This window comes from Lepisosteus oculatus, chromosome 3 (assembly GCF_040954835.1).
Source record: "Lepisosteus oculatus isolate fLepOcu1 chromosome 3, fLepOcu1.hap2, whole genome shotgun sequence".
Taxonomy (NCBI): domain Eukaryota; kingdom Metazoa; phylum Chordata; class Actinopteri; order Semionotiformes; family Lepisosteidae; genus Lepisosteus; species Lepisosteus oculatus.
In genome coordinates this window covers 32,961,831-32,980,862 of record NC_090698.1, presented here as the reverse complement: position 1 = coordinate 32,980,862, position 19,032 = coordinate 32,961,831, and the positions used below count along the sequence as shown (strand labels likewise).

Sequence of the window (19,032 nt, the reverse complement as noted above, 5' to 3'; positions counted from 1 at the left end):
CCAACTTTTCAACCAATTACATGTAATTCCAGTTAAAACAAAACTCCTTTGTATATAACTCCACCTCACCAACAATTAACAAAACATGCACATATATGTGTGGAATAATTCTTTAAATTATCCATTCACAAAAATAAGGATTCCTTAATAAGGTTTCTATTATGTCTGCTTTGTGAAATGCAAATTTGGGGTTCACAGCGATATGAAAGAATGGTGAGATCATAGCTGCTAGATGGTGCTCTGAAACCAGGTGCTCAAGGTGGGCGGCTGTCCAGCTACTGCTCTTTTAAGAAACACCTTGGATCTTAGCCATAGTTCTGGCTTCTTCATTCTGAGCCAAACACCATATACAGTAAACACCACATAAAAACACAGCGATGCACATTTATAATTATGTACATTTTTTATACATTTTTCTTGATTGGCTGTAACACCTAAACACTCAAAAATATATGACCACCCTGTGTGTTGTTCTCAGACGTCTTATATTTCTTTATCACAGTAGTAATTCCATGTTGGCTTGCGCAAACATTTTTGCTGGCAGTGTGAGGGTGCAAGGGTACACCGTCAAAATCAACTTATTATTCTGGCATATTCTTCCACAGCAGCAGACTACAGACTAGGTACTAAACTTTAGTGCTTTGATTACATAGAACTTAACATTACCCAATGAATACAGACATTGAAATGAAAATCACTCAGTGAAGAAGAATAGAAATTAATTTTACAAAATAATTAGCTTGCAGTCTGCTGAACCCCCTGGATGAACTGACTATATGTTTTGGGTCATTATGGTGCACAGCAAAGTGGCATAATGACCCAAAAAATAATTAAATGCAACAAAAGACATCACCATGAGAAAAAAGTAGAAAATCTTAAACTGGCCAAGTCAGAACACCTCAAGAAGAGGCAAGTATACGAAGTATAAAGGTAAAATATCTTTAAAAAAAATCTCAAATGATTCCACAATGTTTTGATTAAATTAATGGGTCACAGACTTCATGTAATTGTCCCAAAAGGATATGCAAACAAATAATGATTTACATTTTGGAATTTACTTGAACTGAACATGTACTAATATACCAATCACTGAAGGCAAAATAAGCTTTTTTTTTGGTTGCTAACAAGTGTTTTACAATACCGAGTTCACTTTTTCAAACTTCTTCACACAGTTAACACAACAGCCCTCTATGTGGACCAAACCATGAATGATTTTTTAATTGTTTAGGCACAAAATGCATTCGGTGAACATAGTTTTCAAAATCCTTCAATTAACTTCTCACTCAAGCTCCACTACCAGCAAAACAGTGTGTTTTAACAGCTCAATTTGCAAATGCTTGCATATTCCGTCTCAAACTGATAACACTAAATTTGAAAACCTAACATATATAGTAAAAGCAAAGGGGATAGCAATTTGCTAAGTCACAAATATTTTTGAACACATTCAAAGTGCAAAACAAAGATTTTGATAAAGGTTACTGAGAAACTGCTGATTGAAGTTATGTAAATAGATCACAGTTGATTCCCACCTCAGTTGAAAACCTACCCAGGTGCTGAGAAATTTTTAATTGCATGACCAATCTTATAGAAAGAGGAAATCTTTGGAAAGATTCAGCATGGACCCAGCAAGAGTGGTCACCCACGCAGGAGTGGGTGAAAGACAAAAGGCTGTACAATGGAGAGGAAGAGGAGTTCGAAAGCGTGGTGGCATTCACCACAGAGAAAGACCACAAGCTATTGTGTCTGATAAGATAAGAGCTACCATAATAGACCATAAATCTTGTCATAAATGTCATAAATCTTGGTCTGTCATTGAGAGAGGCTGGTCTAAGAGTTCATCCAAATCTCAACCGTTCAACTGTCGCATCTATAGTAAGAACTTTCCAGCGAACCAACAGGTAAGTTATACATTTTACAAAGGTTTACACTGAAATGCATACAGTAAATATTATCCTCTAGAACCACTGCTAATGTGTAATTGTACAGTATTTGCTCTATAGGACCCAATGACTACCTCCCTCAGGGGGGAAGAGGAAAGACGTTCAATGTTGAGCAGGACAGGGCCATTGTGAACATGGTTATTGCTAATAATGCAATCAAACTTCGAGAAATCCAGGCCAGAGTGCTGGCAGACAGTTTTTCAAAATGTTCAAAGTGTCAACCTCACAACGATAGCTCGGACCCTGACGAAACACATATCAGCATGAAGCAGTTGTACACATTTCCTTTGAAGAGGAAAAGTGATCGTATCAAGGAGCTCAGGCACCAGTATGTGCAGGTAAGGTGTCTACTCAACTGTAATGGTTTTGAACAAAACTTAGGGCACTTGTAGGACACAGTACTCACTGCCTTATTGTTTTTACCGTAGGTACACAGTAATGCCTTTACTGTATTGCCTAATCTGTTTGATTTCTGCTAGAGAGTCATGGAGCTGGAGGCCAGTCTGACACCCCATGAAATAATTTAGCAAATTGGGCAAAAAGGTGCTGATGGGGACGGAATGTAATAGGACTGTGAGCCACAGGGGATGATCCAGGTTAGAAGGGTGGCAATATAATCGGGCCATATAATGCAGAGCGCCTCATTTCATTTGTGGATGAATTATATGGAAGGCTTGTGTTTGAGGAGGAAAGGGGACAGGTGAGGCCAAACATGCAAACATTTGTGATGACGTGGGACAATGTAGCCTTTCACCATTCCCCATGCAGTCACAGACTGGTTTGCAGCCCATCCAAGCATGGTTTCCGTTTTCCTTCCACCTTATTCACCATTCCTCAACCCTATAGAGGAATTCCTTTCCTCATGGAGGTGGAAAATGTATGATCATCGTCCACATGATCAGATGTTCCTCCTGGAAGCAAAGGAGACTGCCAGGGATGGATCAGGCATGCAAAGAGATTCTTTCCCCGGTGTATAGCAAGAGAGGACATAAGGTGTGATGTAGATGAGAGCATGGGGCCAAATGTAGTAAAAGGGGTTGACTAAAACGTGCATTACTGTACCTGTGACTGAATTTTTTTTTAGTACTACAGTACCGTTTTTTATTACTGTAAAGTACATCAATATTGCTGTATTACTGTTTTGGCATTTTTGTCACTTTTCATTTGTCTTAGATTTTTTTCTGTTGCATGTTACGTGGTGGTTCACTGTATAGAGCAGTGCATGTGCAATCCTCTTTTGTAATGGAAAGTTTGTTAAAAAAGATTAAATACACAAAGAACAAACGAACATCTATAATTACAATATAGAGAAACTTGAGAGCACAACATTATTTGCTACTGTAAACTACTGTAATGCCACTTGTCTTTAGTGTTTTTCAGGTCGTGGTGCTATTATGGACAAAGTATTCTTGCTGGAAGCAAAAAGGTGCTGGTGTTTTGATAGGATTATTTTATTTTGAGAAAGTTTGCAGTGTTTTGATAGCTTTAGTACATGTTGGGTGTGAAATGAACAGTTGTGCCAAGCTTCATGTTGGTGTAGAGAGTTATGAAGAGTTTTGAAAAGGTGAACTTGCTATTGAAAAACACTTGTTAGCAATTGTAAAAAACTAATATGATCAAATGTTTGCATGGGATTACCAAAATTTACAAGATATAATACAATTTAATTCATATTAATACACAGTTTTATCTCAACTATAACGCAAACAATAGCCTTGACTCTTCCTGTCCCAATATTGTTGGAGGGAAGTGTATATTTAGTAAAAAAATCAAAGCATTTTATTATATACCTAAACATCCACTCATGTAATTGAGTATGTTTGTGGTCTAGGAATCAGGCATGTGTACATTATTTTATTATTTTCTCATTGGCTTACCTGCATCAGCTCTGGATCTCTGGCCCGCTGTCTTCCCGAATGGGGTCTTCATTCATCTGTATTTAGCTGAGCAGCAAAGCTGCCTGACTAGGGTGAAAATATCAATGATACCCTATTCTATGATGAGCCTACAAGGGGAGAAAAACTTCTTCACCCCACCATGCAGACTGGCAGCAGTTTTTCCTAAGTAGAACTTGATCTTCAGAGTTTTCAAGTTGTTCCACAGTTCAGGCAGGTCTCCAGAGTCCTGCAAAAAAAAAGACACTTTGTTTCCCTTGTACATTACAAACAGAAAGAGTTAAGACCTTCATAATATTAACAAATACAGCCTTTCAAAACAAAAACCCAGTCTGCTAGTCAAAACAGTTTCTTATTCAAGAGCTGCGGAACTTGCATGTTCTTGAACCCTGAAACCAGACCATTAAGATCAATAGTTTAGTAGTACCATATACATTGATAATGTCCTTTAATGCAATTTTTAAAAATGATTAGCATTTTCAGGCTTAGGATCTTGTTTAAGGTTTGCCATATAAAAAGTTTTACTTATCAGCATTTGAGGGAAGATTTAGATTTTAAGCTACCCAATGCCCCCACCAACAAACACACAATCAACTTTCCTGTATCCTCTCATTAATACCCTTGTAGGGTAAAAGGGGTATTTTATCTTCTCAGGGAACACTATGTCCTAGATGAAATTGTTTCCTTTTGCAAGGAAACAGGAAAATGTACTACTGTGAAACTAAAAGAGGAAAGTGCTATAGTACAAACCTACTTTTAAAGTGTAACACAACCAACTCAACACCTTGAGTGCTTTATAAACCATGATAGACAGTCTTTTATATTAGACAAAGGAGACCAATGTAAATACTGGAAAAAAACAACCTTGGTCATGTGTAGTACAGCTCGGTACAGATAAATAAAAAATATGAAAATGATATACAAAATATTTTTTTTGTATTTCATGTGGGCGCCTGCAGTGGCATGGCGGCAGTGGTTAGTGGATGATGGGGTTTCTGGGATGCTATCTGGCTGTTTGTATGGGTTTCCTCTGGGTTCTCTGGTTTCCTCCCACTGTCCAAAAACATACTGGTGGCTTAACTGGCTTCTGGGAAAAGTGTCCCTGTTGTGAGTATGTGCGTATCTGTGCCTGTGTGTGTCCTTGCGATGGAGTGGTGTTCCGTGTAAGATGTATACCACCTTGCGCCTGTAGCTAGCAACCCTGAACTGAATAAAGCAATTAGAAAATGTATCTATTTATTTCTCCAAATTTATAGGGAAGGGTATTTTTACTGAACAATTGTCTGACAGATGAGGGGTGTTACTTAGGGAATCTGCCATTACACTTTAGAAGCAATTTGTAATCCTACATGATGATGCACAAAATAATGGGGATGTTATAAAGCAGACATTACAATTTCCTAGGATTAATCCTTTAACAAGGCTGGATTTTCTATGTGAAAAACACTATGGTAAAATCAAATAATCTAATCATATTGTATCCTACTTTATTATCACGGACAAGCATAATAATTCATAAAATACATATACTGTAAATACTAGTACTACTATACACCTAAAAAAAGCACAATTATTTTTTTTCTTAAATAAAACATACTCTTTGCCACAGCTAAGGTAACAAGCTTATGCTATTCTCTCCAAGGTAGGAGCAGGAGCTATTTAATATGCTTGGAAGCACTAACAGCTGATGCAGGTTATGAATCAGATTAGCACAAAATACCATGAAACTAGTTAATATAACGCCTACAAAGGTGGAAAATTACCACTTTCGATTACAAAACATTTGGCCATAGCCTTTAAGACAGCTGTTGAGAAAAAATATATAAAAATACAATTTTAGCTGCAGGCTGAGTGTGTTTTTATTAACATAATGAGGAAGACAGCAGCAGGAGCTCAACAAATTTTATTTATTCATTTATTCAGAATGAGAATTTGTTCAATGTTCAAATAAAAGCAAACCTTTAGGATTAAATATTTTCTTTAGTTTTTAATATTCAGTGTTTAAATTCATATTTCAACTTAATTATGACACCAATTCAGGACTGTGGAGCTGAAATCGAGAAAAAAAAATGCTTTTTAATATAATTAAACTGTCATGTAAAGTTTGTCCTTATTTGGCCAAAACCAATACTTTCAAAACTGTGTCCATTATTGCTGGCCAACAAGAAAACAATATTGCCAGTTGGTTTTTAACAGAAAGGTGTGTGTTACCTATTCCACTTAATTTGCATGAATAGAGTTTTTCATTGTGCACTCTAAAAATTACAATTAGTGACACCAGTTTAAAAATATTACAGTACCATCAAGTTGCTGGGTATTAGCAATGAGCAATATCACAAGTGATTAATCAAAACTGTGGAATTAACATATCTCAAAGTAAACACAATTTTATATAAATGTAGATTTATAATGCAATTTGAGTACCTCTCAAGAGGACACAAAACCTCATCCATTATAGCCCAAAGTTGTCACTAGATATCTCAGGGCTTAACAATAAACTACACTTATTAAACGAAATACATTCAATAGGAGTTCAATAGGTGTGACATTCAAACACCATTTCAATAACCAACCACCCAAGGGCAAGTCTGTTCTAAAAAAGAGGCTAACAGGAACAAAAACCTACATCTGACCAATATGAAGAAATTGCAAACAAAAAGATGCAACCTCTCTAAATTCTACTCACTCTTTAACAAAGCCAAGGTTTATCCTTATTCAGTAATCATCTTTTTCAAACATGAAACTACATTCCTGATGGTTTCAGGATTTCCAGACTGCAGTCTCTCCCACCTCTCCTATTCTCTACTGTGAATCAAGACACCTACAGTATCCCTATGCAAACACATTTTTAAAAGAATTAAGATAATTGTGTGTTGTTACACTGTGACTGATCATTCACAACCGACCATAAAATATTCTATATATATATAATCAATAAAATCGCCAGACTTGATGAGCTGGGATGTCATGTGCCATCTAGGATTCAAAAACCAGTGAAAAAGAAAAGCACATACAGTACTTGTCCAGGCTGTATGAGAGAAATGAGAACCTCATAAAACAGCATCTGCAAACTGCTGCAAAGAGTGACTCACAGATGTACAGTTTGTATTGCTTCAAACAGTGGCCACACACCATGCAAGCCTGCGACTTTCAGATAGCAGAACCACACTGAATAACTGTGTTGTTGAGCAAAATGAATTATCCGATATTATCGGTTCAAGTTCAAGTCTTGCACTTGTTACAAAAAGTAAATTAGTATGAGTTAAAAGTTTCTTATTTCCTTCTGCATTTTTTCTTGGTATGACTGTTCCTTTTATCCTTCTGTTCCTTATACTCCCTTGTTATTCATTATAAGTAGAAGTGTATGGATAAATTCTGTCTGCAAACTAACATGACTGAATACTGGCATGGGCAGAGTAGAACTGCATCCAACACACGTTGCATTTTGAATAAATACAATTTTTGTCATACATTCTAGATCTTCTAGATGCCAAGCACTCTACCCAGTATATTCTAAGTGGAAATGTGGACCAGGTTGTGATTTGGGGATCACAGGATGAATGAAAAAAAGTAAATATTGACATTTACACCAGAGATGTGCCAAACTCAAGCTGCACAGCTGCCATAAGAGGGATTCCCCTGTTCTTACTGCACAGAAGCTTGAAAAAAGTTCAAAATCAAAGTTGTTAAGGTGTTGATTTTTGAATTTGTAGAAAGAAAAGGCAAAGAAAATACAAGCAAGTGACAAAATATTAGGTGTTTATTTGCATGAAACATTGCTTTACCATTGTATGTGGGCTTTACTATTCAGGCCATTTCCAAAGATGAGACAACAAATTTACAAAAAATAGGCATTATTGTACATCACACCTTTCGCACATTTGAGTTTGACAGACTGACATTAGGATAACACCAAGATCAGCTCATGGAAGTGGGGTGTCACTTGAAAGTGATAGCAAGTACTTTAACATCCAAATAAGTGGGGCAGGTGTTTTCACAAATAAAAACTCGGATATCAATTGGTCCTGCAACTAGTAATACTTTGCAGAATTGTCATGAACACCTTTGTCCAATATTGTGTAAACATTTTTGGAAGTCACTGGACACATTTACAGTTCTGATTTTGTGGATCACATCCACGATAATACCTACATCTATAAAACCAAAACCTGTTGCACTAACTTCAGTCACACTTAAATGTTTTGAATGAATTGTTTTGTTCCGACTTCATTCGGCAACCAGTGCACTCAAGGACCCCTATCAGCTTGTGTACACAGCAAAACGTGTAGTTAAAAGATGCAAATGTTACCTCGTTAAATCAAATGTGCAAGCATTTATAAACTGCATTATTCTATGTGTGCATTCTTTTTGATGATGTATCTTTGGAATTTAATACTATTCAGGCAAACAGGTTGGTACGGATTTGATAAGCCACTATGACAACTGTTTGATTATTAATGATGACAGTTAGACGAGAGAGAAATCTTTTTTAGAATTTGTCTCAGTATAATTCACAGTTTTTAAACACAAACATAACAAAATAAATGATAATTGATTTTAGAAAGAAATGTTCTATACCTATGATCCTCATAAGTGTTAATGGACCTGATTTTGAAACAGTAAATTAATACAAATACCTTGATGCTATTATCGATTGTAAATTTACTTGACAATCTGTATGAGGGATCCATTAAATATGCTACTTATTTCAACAAAGAAAACTCCCCTAATTTTCTCTGGAGATGTGCCATAATTCAAGTTATGTTTGAAGACAATTGAAAAATCAATTGATGAAAGATCCTTTGAAAATGCCAATTATTAAAACAAGACCTTTGCATCCTCTCTTTCAGAGGTGTGCAGATATAGATTTAAATCTATATCTGGCTATATCTGCAACTATATTGGGAGTTTTTTTTAACTAAACCTCATGAACTGTGGGGAGTTCAGTCGAATTGGATAGGCTTTATGGACAGGGCTTGTTAACCACTCAAAATGAACACACAGCTTTCTGAATGGAAGACAGGCAGAATTCAATACATCCTACAATACAATTAGTTCTTGATATAAGCACTGTGTATCTTTCTAATGCATTCTCATGTAAAAGTAGTGGAGTCTAATTTACGAATATGTGCTGATGGTTGGAGGCCCAGAACTAAAACACTGAAGCCCGAGAATTTGCTTCTCTTCTTGGCACTGAATAGCTGCAATGTGGATTCTGAAAGTGGCAAAGTCAGTATTTTGAGAGTATTAATAACTGGATTTGAATCTACAGATTAAGTGTTTATGGTGTCTGATCCCTTAACCTGGCCAAAAGACGATGAAGAAGTATTAATTAAAAGTATAAAAGTTGATGGACTTCATTTGAATGCTCAAATGATTGTTGTCTTTTACACTGTTAAACAGTGTTGCTTCTGATTGGTGCTTTTTCATGTCATTATAAAAAAACATAACTTTTGTCTATCAGCCTCACACCTTTCTGCCCTAATACATATTCAGAATCATACCTAAAAGATGATCACTAATATTTCAGCCCAGAGGCTAAATCGGACATCTAAGAAAGCTGGAGCAAGGCAAGCTAATTATCTCAACTTAGAAAAGTGCAGAGAAGACTGCGTACTGTAAGAAAAATTAAAATTGTGGTATTGAACATCAAAACATTCTGATTTTGTTCATGTTATTATCGATAATTATATGAGCCCTGCTAGTGATTCATTCTTTCAGAATTTCACTTTATAAACAATGCAAAGCTTCAAGTAAGAGATCTATATCTATGTCTAATCCAGATGTAAGTTTTTGAAAAAAAAATACCCTTTGCAACATACATTTGCTGTTGTGCTTTAGTATATGCTGGGTTTGAATAACAAACAGTGGCTAGACTTCAGTGGTGGGAGAAAGTGGCTTCCCTCCCATGTGCATAGTTCTTTGAGATCTTTTGGGATGAAAAGCACTATATAGATGGAATTAAAATTATAACCTCAATTTAATGGATTAACAGTGGGAAGGGTGGCTCATTATAGTTAAGTCACAAAGTGTATGATACAACCACTGGACAACAGTACAGTAAATGATACATTCCACAGGCATGGTGATAACCTCTCAATACTAAAGTTCATAATCTCATGAATGAAATACTGAATTAAAAATAAAATGCTATACTGCATGATTGCAAAGATGCTGTTGCTAGTGAGTGTAATAAACTGGGATGCTGAACGTGATCGCATATTTATTCCAATATCACAAATTTGTACATTTTTTAGATATTAACATGGATATGCAGATTAAAAATTCATGGAAAAAAGCATTACTACATTCTTATTTTCACTTGATTTAGTATGGTATTAATAGTAATTTTTACTTTATTTTGTGTGTATGAACTACTTTTCCTCATATCACTGTTGTCACTCCCAGGCTAGGACGGACTCTGGTCTTGCCATCGCCATTCCTCTGATCCCATTCTCACGAAATCAGGACATCTGTCAATTTCTCCAACAATCTTTCCAGTCAGGCAACCAATCCAGTTCTCAATCAGCTCAAAAGGCTGGCTGTTTAAGTGCTCTAGGCATTGTACTAACTGGCGATTACTAGCTAGAGAATGCAAAGACATAGAAGCCCATTTTCCTCTCAGTATCTTCAGAGCACTGTTTCAGCAGATGCTCATCTTCATATCTGCCACTACACCAGTCTCCTGAAGACTCAATCCGCTAATTTCTTTGCTTATTTTTCTCCAGCCTTCCACCGTTATTTTTAAAAGGCTTTTTCCTCTGCAGGACTTCAGCCCCTTTAACAGTCAACATTCTCATCAGCTCTCAATATTAAACTCTAGTCACCAGGCTTTTCCCTTTCTCTTCCACCACTTCATGCAGCCATTCTATTTCTGAGCTACCCCAGAAACCTAAAGAGCCTCCCCTAATCCTGCCCTCAGATTTTGGCTAGTCATCACGATTCAACTCAGTTCTACCATGGCTGCAGCATAACTATGAACTTGTTTATGCCTCTGCCGGAGCCTTTATATCTGCCCACAACATCATTACTACCATTGTCATTTATGAATTCCTCATATTTAATCATCTGTATGTAGTGTTCGTGAATACAATAATTCATAATAACCAGAATTATATACTGTATACTGTTATGTAATGAGCGAAATCTATCAGTACCAGACATATTTAGGTTGAACAGACACTGTCCATAGATTTAACAAATGTCCGGTATTTCTTGGGTCCAGACAAAGATCTGGAATATTGGATATTATCTGTTAAATTCAAAATCTGTTATAATGGGGTTTTACTGTGGTTGAAAGAGGCTTTGACAAACTCATTTTGCTATTCAAATGTGCCTCAAGCTCAATTATATACATTTCTATAGACCAATTAGTTACTGGGCTCTTGAAACGGCAATCACCTAGACCAGGGGTCGGCAACCTATGGCTGTGTGCTATTATTGGCATGCAAAGGGATTTTCCTATCCTAATTCTCCTAGGCCTAAGTGCTGCCTTTTACACTGTCAATCATGACATTTTACTCTCCCATCTTAAGTCTGTTTGGAGTTCCTGACATAGTTTCTTAAATGGTTAAAATCTTGTTTCACTTGGGGGTTTTAATTCTGAAGTTGGGTTTGTTCAGTCTGGCGTTCCCCAAGGCTCAATTCTCGGCCCTTTGCTATTCAGCATTTACATATTCCCACTTGGACAGATATTAATATCACATGTTCTCAATAATTATTTTTATGCTGATACTCAAAGCTATTTCCATACCAAACCTGGCCCTGAAGTAGCTGTTTCTGTAGTAACTGCATCTCTCATATAAAATCCTGGATGACTCAAAATTGCCTTCACTTAAACTGCAACAATACTTAGATTACACTATTCGGCACACCCCCATCACCTACATAATAATTTCAGTCAAAATTGAAAACCTTAGGGGTGATACTTTATTCTGGCTTTTGACCCTCATATGCAGAATATTGTACAATCAGCATTCTTCCATCTCAGAAATAACACCAGACTACATCCCTGTGTTATCATTTTTAGCAGAAAAACTGGTCAACACATTTTTCTATTCTAGAATTGATTACTGCAAGGTCCTATTCCCTGGGGTACCTAAATCTACACTGAACAAACTCCCAATATTTTCAGAATTCAGCAGCCACAATCCTGACCTGGATGTGTGCAAGCGATCACATTATGGTTGTCTTGGAGTTCCTGCACTGGCTTCCTATCAGATTTCGTGTCAACTTCAAAATCCTACTGCTCACCTTTAAGACTTATCTACTCCCCACCTTGCAACCTTCATTCGGCTGGCTGGTATTCTATATGTCCTCCAAGCTTGTTTACATTCTATGGTTGACAGGTCTTCTCTTGCTATGCCCCAAAGCTCTAGAATTCTATCCCCAAGGATATTAGAAGTCACCTATCCTGAGTGCATTTAAATCTAGACCAAAAAACCTTCTTCTTCAGAAAAGACTTTTATTCAATTAGTCTGTGTCTGCTCAATTTTCAAACGACCACATATCTTCTGCTGCAACTATAACAGCTTGTTTCTTGTATACTTATTCTGTAATTTGCTATCATGATTTTTGACATATATTCTAAAGTGCTTTGAGATGCCACTTCTAAAAGGCGCTTTATTAAAGTTTAATATTTTTAACACCACGTGCAGTGAAAGTGACACATGCAATAAAAATCTAATAAGCCATGAAGAAATTGGGTTTAAAAAAAATAAACTATACTCAACTGTTGTTATTCTATACTACATGATTCCCAATGAAAGCTCTTTGGTTTAGAAAAAAGTATTATTTACTTGGTTTATTCACTTCATTATTTTTAGCAGGGTCAGCCTATTGTTTTCATAGGAAAGCTAATCCATGTTGCAGATAACATTGTTTACATTTAAGTGTAAACTCAAGCATCATTCACAAAAGCAAGAACAAATGTATCTAGGGCTATAATTAACATTGAAAACATTGTAATTCAAAATATCATAAAGATAACCTTAAACACCTTAAACATCAGTTTATTTATATCTTGAAGAGCAGCAAATGTATCTAAGTATCTTGTTTTTTCAAGTATATGAAACAGTTTTACAAATGATTTTGAAGCTTCTTGACCTAACTTTGACAACATATAGCAAGCCACCTAATGCCTCTTCCTAAAGCATCACAACCAACCCATACGTGCTTTAATACCAGCTTGATTTCCTTCAATATTGGCAAACATGACTGGGATTGCCTACTGACTTTTATATAGAAATCAAGCAAATAACCAAAAGTATAACTTGGTGCCTTAACACAGCAATTTTGTTCCCTTGAACACCCACATCAGAAAACAATCTTAAAATGGCTTGTTTTGTCAAAAGCTATCCACACAAGGCAGATTCTGCAACGATTTGAAATTGAATTGAAAATGACTCTGAAAGAGTTCTAGCTTCTCTTACTCAATTTACAACAGCTAGATTAAGTTTAACAAAGACTGCTGTCCAGAGGTTACTGTTCCTTCAGTAACACTAAAACACGTAACTGTTACAGTACGCTGTGCATTTATTATAAGAAGGCATTTATAATTTATTTATTTGATACAGTCAATAAGTTAAGATACTAATACTATGAGACATATTTCAGCATGTAGTAATCATAATTAACATACAGCTACAATACATTAGTAATTTTCAGCTTGATTAAACTTTGCAGTGCAAAAAAAACTTTACCAATTTAGAATGAAAAAAGCACTGAAAGAAACCTGACAACTAAAAAATGAGCAACTATGGAACAAAGTTCCCAGAGAGTGACAACTTATCCGTATATATAGGTTGGTGCATATGCTTGATTTATTAAAATTATAGAACAGGAAGTGCCTGTTCTTGAATCTGATGCACACATAGCCTTCCCTGTTCAAATTTAAAAGGGTTTACCTCTTTTAGGCCATCAGTAGTTGTCATGTAGGAGCACAATACATCCATCTGGGGCCAAGTACATTTTTTAATTAGGTCATGTGGTCTGCAGTACATATAAATACCATACAAACATTTCATCATACCAGTAAAATTTTCTTTAAAAGACAAGAGGGAAAACACCAACACCATCAATCAACTTCTCTCCAATTTGTGACACCCACCACAAGTCAATAAGAGGCTGATTGGAATCCTTCATTGCAAAACAGTCCTGTTAGAAAAAATATAGCAATAATTACTTCCATTTTTATTTTCCCTTCTTTTGCCTCTTTTATAATTTATGAAATTCATGTAATAATTTTATGAGACTGGAAATTGCAACTTCAAATTACGAAACTACCTTAAACTTCTGAATCTGTGCATCTGTTGCTTGTTAATAACAGCATTAACAGTTTTGCTAGCAACTAAAATAAGTTGCGTTACCAATTTGATGCACTTGGCTCGTTTTTTATTCTTGTGAAAAACTCGCCATCTCTGTCCGAGATCTTTTTATTCAATATATTTAAACATCCAAAAAACAACTTAGAAGTGTTATGAAACCAATGTTTCTCTAGGATTTGTTAACAGAATTAATTGCCAGCAAGAAGAACTTAGGTTTGTTTTTGATTAAGAAAGAGGGTTTTTGTCATAAACAGCTAATGTGAAGATTTGAAAAGAATGAAAGCTTTAAACATTTCACTTCCACAGCATAAAGAAAGATCAAAGCTTCAAGAGCCAAATTCATGCCTCTTATTTGGTTCTCCTCCCTGCTGATAGCTGGTGTGTGGTGAGCGTTCTAGTACACTATGGCTGCTGTCACATCATCCAGGTGGATGCAGCACATTCGTGGTGGAGTCCCCGCTACCTCAAGTGCTTTGAGGGAAGTGTCAAGTGTAAGCAATTATTAATTATTCTATCTGATACAATGGGAGGAACTAGGAAATTTCCCTTTCAGATAAATATCAGTTAATTGCAATTTGCTTATTCTCGAGAATTAATTTTGTGGGACTACGTCATGCAAAGTTGCTAAATGTGGCAATTAGTTCAACTTACAAAACCAGACATGACCAGGGGCCCCATTCTTAAGGTCCATCTAGATTAAAAATTCACCATTCTTTAGAAGCTTATGTTAATCTTATAAACCTAAACAAATCTAATCAATACATTCTATTCTATTTAAAAAATAATCAAGTTTTATGTATAGTTATTTTCAAGTAGATGTATCCATCTGTGATAATGTTCCATAGTAAAAACAAATGCTGTATATCTAAAGGAAATACAAAAAACAAAGTGTTTTTAATTTTGGTGCATTTCAAGTAGATTTTAATTATAGCACTAGGCTCACACCTAGAAACAAAAATAGTTATGATTCACACCTTGTATGTTGTAACAATTAACTTAAAATCATTGTAATGTTTTACTGTACAGGAAATCTAAAGTCAAAGGATATTGAGGCCGTGGTGGAGTTGGACATTCAGAAACAAACGGTAAGCTCACAAATGCATAATGCTATTACACTGCAACAGGAGCCACAGCCCAAAGAAATAATATAATGCATTTGAACCTTCCAAAAGTTTGTCACTTAAAGCAAGGATTCCCAAGCTGTAGCCTGAAACATAGTTCGGGTGAGCTGTGGCTACAACTACATTCAAGATAACTGTACAGAGAATTACATTTACAACCATTTTCAGCTTAAGAAAGATGTGAAAACGGGTTTAAATTAAATCCTTTTCTGTATGAGGTTTAGATTTAACAACAAGCTGGAATTTATGGCAGGAAAGGGGGTTAACTGATAAGGATTCCAGATGCAAGCTAGGAACCCCCTGGGGATGTAATCTTTAAACTGACCATTTGGCCAGGGTCTTTTAAATGGACAAATACCATGACCCCCCCTTACCATAATACTATATAAACTAAAAGTTTGTACGGGCACATTGAACAATACTTTGGTTTTGTTGTTTCTTGCGGGAAACAAGACTTCGGCTTTATTGTTCCTTGCATGCAATAAACTCATCTGTTTTACTTCATCTCGGGATCCAGAACCTTATTCTTTTTGTTACAACAGCTTGCATATTCAAAGAAAGGTAAATAAGAATAGTGTTTTGAGGAATACTGATACAATTTAACAATCTCAACTTTCAATTATCACAAAACTGTTTTATTGCTACATAATCCAGCAACATTCAGTCTACCATTTGTTACATTCAAAATGGCCAATCATAGAATACTGATGATAACCAAGAAGGGTGAACTGGTGAAAATAATTTACAAGCCAGCTTCTACACAGCAGTAACAAAAGCAAAGACAATACAGAAACAGTTCAGAGAACCTTATTAATCACATAATACAATGACATAAGATGTATCTGGATTTAAAAAAAGGATTTAAACGTAAAGATCTTCACGTGAATAAGTACGTGTACTTTTAACATTCAGTAACTGGTGGCAACTCCTAGAGCAGTAATGACTTTAACTAGACATCTCCTGTGTGTGTTCATCACTCTCTTGCATAAACTTTTATTTGGCCCAGTCTTCCTAAGAGATCTGAAACAAGTTGGTTAAATTTGAGGGTTTTCTTGAATAAACAGCTGATTTTATGTCCTTTCTTAACATGGTCTTGCTCTCTTCTCCAGAATTTGCAGACAACTCCAATTGTATGGCTCCGTTATGACAGCAAGCTGCCCACGTCATGAGGCAGCAAAATAGCCCCAAACCATGTTACTCCCACCACCATTCTTGACAGTCAGGATGAGGTTTTCGGCTGGAAGGCAGTGTTTGGTTTTCACCAGACAAAACATTTCTCATTGGCCAAAACATTCAACTTCTGATTTGTCTGTCCAGAGACCACTGTTCCAGTAGTCTTGAAGATTGGCCAGCAGTTCTCTGGCAAACATGGGACAGGCAGCCGCAATGTTCTTCTACAGATCAAGGGTTTGTCGCTAGCTATCCTTCCATCAAAACCATTCCCTGTCTTTTCCTGATGATTGAGTTATATGATTTTCAATGTTGCTATGGGGCAGATCTCGACAGGATGACTGGTCCCAGGTAGAATTGCTGTGGTCTTTAATATTTTCCATTTGTAAACTGACAGTAACAGAGCCCCAAATGCTTAGAACTGTTTTTTTTAACCTCTCTAGTCTGATGAGTATCAAGTGCTTTTATGAAGTTCTGATTTTTAACCACAGATTCTAATTACCCATAAAAATCATGCTAGAAGAACTAAGGATTAATTTATTGTTTTATATATAATACTTATTTTTTTCCACTAAACCCTATAGATTATGTAAGAAAACATTTTTATATTAAACAACAGCATTATGGTAAGAAGTTTGAATTCCCATATTTGAGTTCATAACTTTTTCTTAGCACTATACTTGCTATATATATATAGCGTATATATATGTTTGAATTTGTTCTGAACTGACTTGGTACCCCTTGTTTGAATGCTGAAAAACTTTTCTGAATCAGTATATAAAATTAAAAATTAAAATATCACTTAGAATAATGACTTTTGAAGAATATATTGTTTTATTCTCAAAAAAATCTACAAACACAACAAATCTGTACTGAAGAAAAAAAACTTAGCCCGTTTGTACTAATGTCACATCTGTAGAGGATTTGATTTTGTCTTCGGTACAGGGTATTGAGATACTAGGTGTACAACCTCTAACAAATAAGTAACAAAAGCACATTAATTAACTCAAATAATTTGCAATGCAGGCATTCAGTTCATATTCCAAAAAGTCTGAAGTCCTTTCTTTTATTCTGTCAAGAGTTCCCAACCAAGATAACTGATGAAGAGATCTACTGGTTATTGAATGATTTCATTACCTCGCACCCTCCAGACTAGAAGAATTATGTCAGCATATATACAGACTGAGCAGCAACTATGACAGGTAAGCAAAGAGGAGTGCAAGATGTTGTGTCAAATAACAGTACACCGAAAGACACTGGAACACAAGAACACAAATCTTGGAACAAATTTCCAATACCCATTTATGCCCTGCAATTGAGACCATGAACACCTTTTCCTTGATTTATATTGCTGCCAACAGTAAAAGAAGTAAAATGCATTTATAAATTGAGGAGAGAACTAAAAATTATTCCAGCACCATGGAATTTCATAGAAGAACATTTGATAAATTCTCTATTTGCTTCCCCTCTGTGCTGACAGTCTGATATTCTTAACCTAATTATAGCACTTTAGCACATGTATGTATGCTTTTCAGAAAATTCTGGAGTTTTATTCACGTCACTCACTACCAGCAACAGTTTTGTTTTTTTATTGTACTTTGTGTTTGAAAAAATGAAACAAACTGTGGTCCAGCACCTTGAGAAACTACAGGAAAACCTCACTCACTACTACACTACTGAGCTCTGAAAATGACCAGATGCAGAAACTTTTTCTTTCACTGAGAACACAAATCCTGCAGAGCGTCCAACAAGGAGAAAGTCCACACGCTTAGCAGAAGAGTAGAGAAGTGTCCAAACTGAATATCAATTACATTCTAATGTAGCATTCAACATTTTTCTTCCTTTTGCAATAATTTACCTTCGTGAAGCTGGATTATCAGCACTAACAGCTTTTTCAACAAACTACTGTGAAAGGCAGAAGACTGAGGAATGAAACCAGGCTGAGACTGTGCAAGAAGAATTAGGAAATTAAGTTACAAATGTTACAAATTTATTCTTTTAGATCAGTGGTTCTCAAACTTTTTGGACCAAGTACCACCTACAAGTCATCTTCTCATAGGAACCCCAGAAAATCTCAATGACCAAAATGAGCACGCACGCGCACACACTCACATACACATATAATAATAACAGCACTGAGCACTTACCATTTCAGCGAGAGAGGTGAGCCTGTTTAGTCAAGCAAAGCAGATGTGAATTCACTGGTTGAGCCTTGATACAATTCACAACCTTGACAGCAGAGTCTAACAGATTTTAAATCCTCAGGCATTTTCTTGACTGGCAAGAAAGGCCTCGCGGTGGATGCTGCAGTGTGTCCACTTCATATCTGGAGCAACCTCTCTAATTCGTGCAACTACACTGCAGTGTCTGCCTGTTCTCGCTCTAGCACCGTCTGTACAAACTCCAGTCTGTCATTCTCTTCGATAAATTCATTCAGAAGCTGAAATATGTGCTGTCCCGTAGTTCTTGTTGGTAGCGGCTTACGGAACAGAAGGTCCTCATGGGACATACCCCAAACTCGTATCCAACGTAAAAGAGAAAATTGGCCAAATCAATGGCATCTACAGACTCATCTAATTGC

At 36.1% G+C, this 19,032-nt stretch overlaps 1 protein-coding gene across 3 annotated transcripts in view; it reads right to left on the bottom strand.

Moving 5' to 3' along the window:
* The window catches only part of LOC102694462 (spindlin-Z), a 57,013-nt gene that overhangs the window by 27,215 nt on the left and 10,766 nt on the right, over positions 1–19,032 (bottom strand). For all 3 annotated transcript variants that reach the window (XM_069187125.1, XM_006627006.3, XM_069187126.1), the window contains exon 2: positions 3,818–4,064. In XM_069187125.1, the coding sequence (XP_069043226.1) occupies positions 3,818–3,869 (52 nt within the window). In that variant the 5' untranslated portion in view covers positions 3,870–4,064. The remainder of the gene's footprint in view (positions 1–3,817; positions 4,065–19,032) is intronic.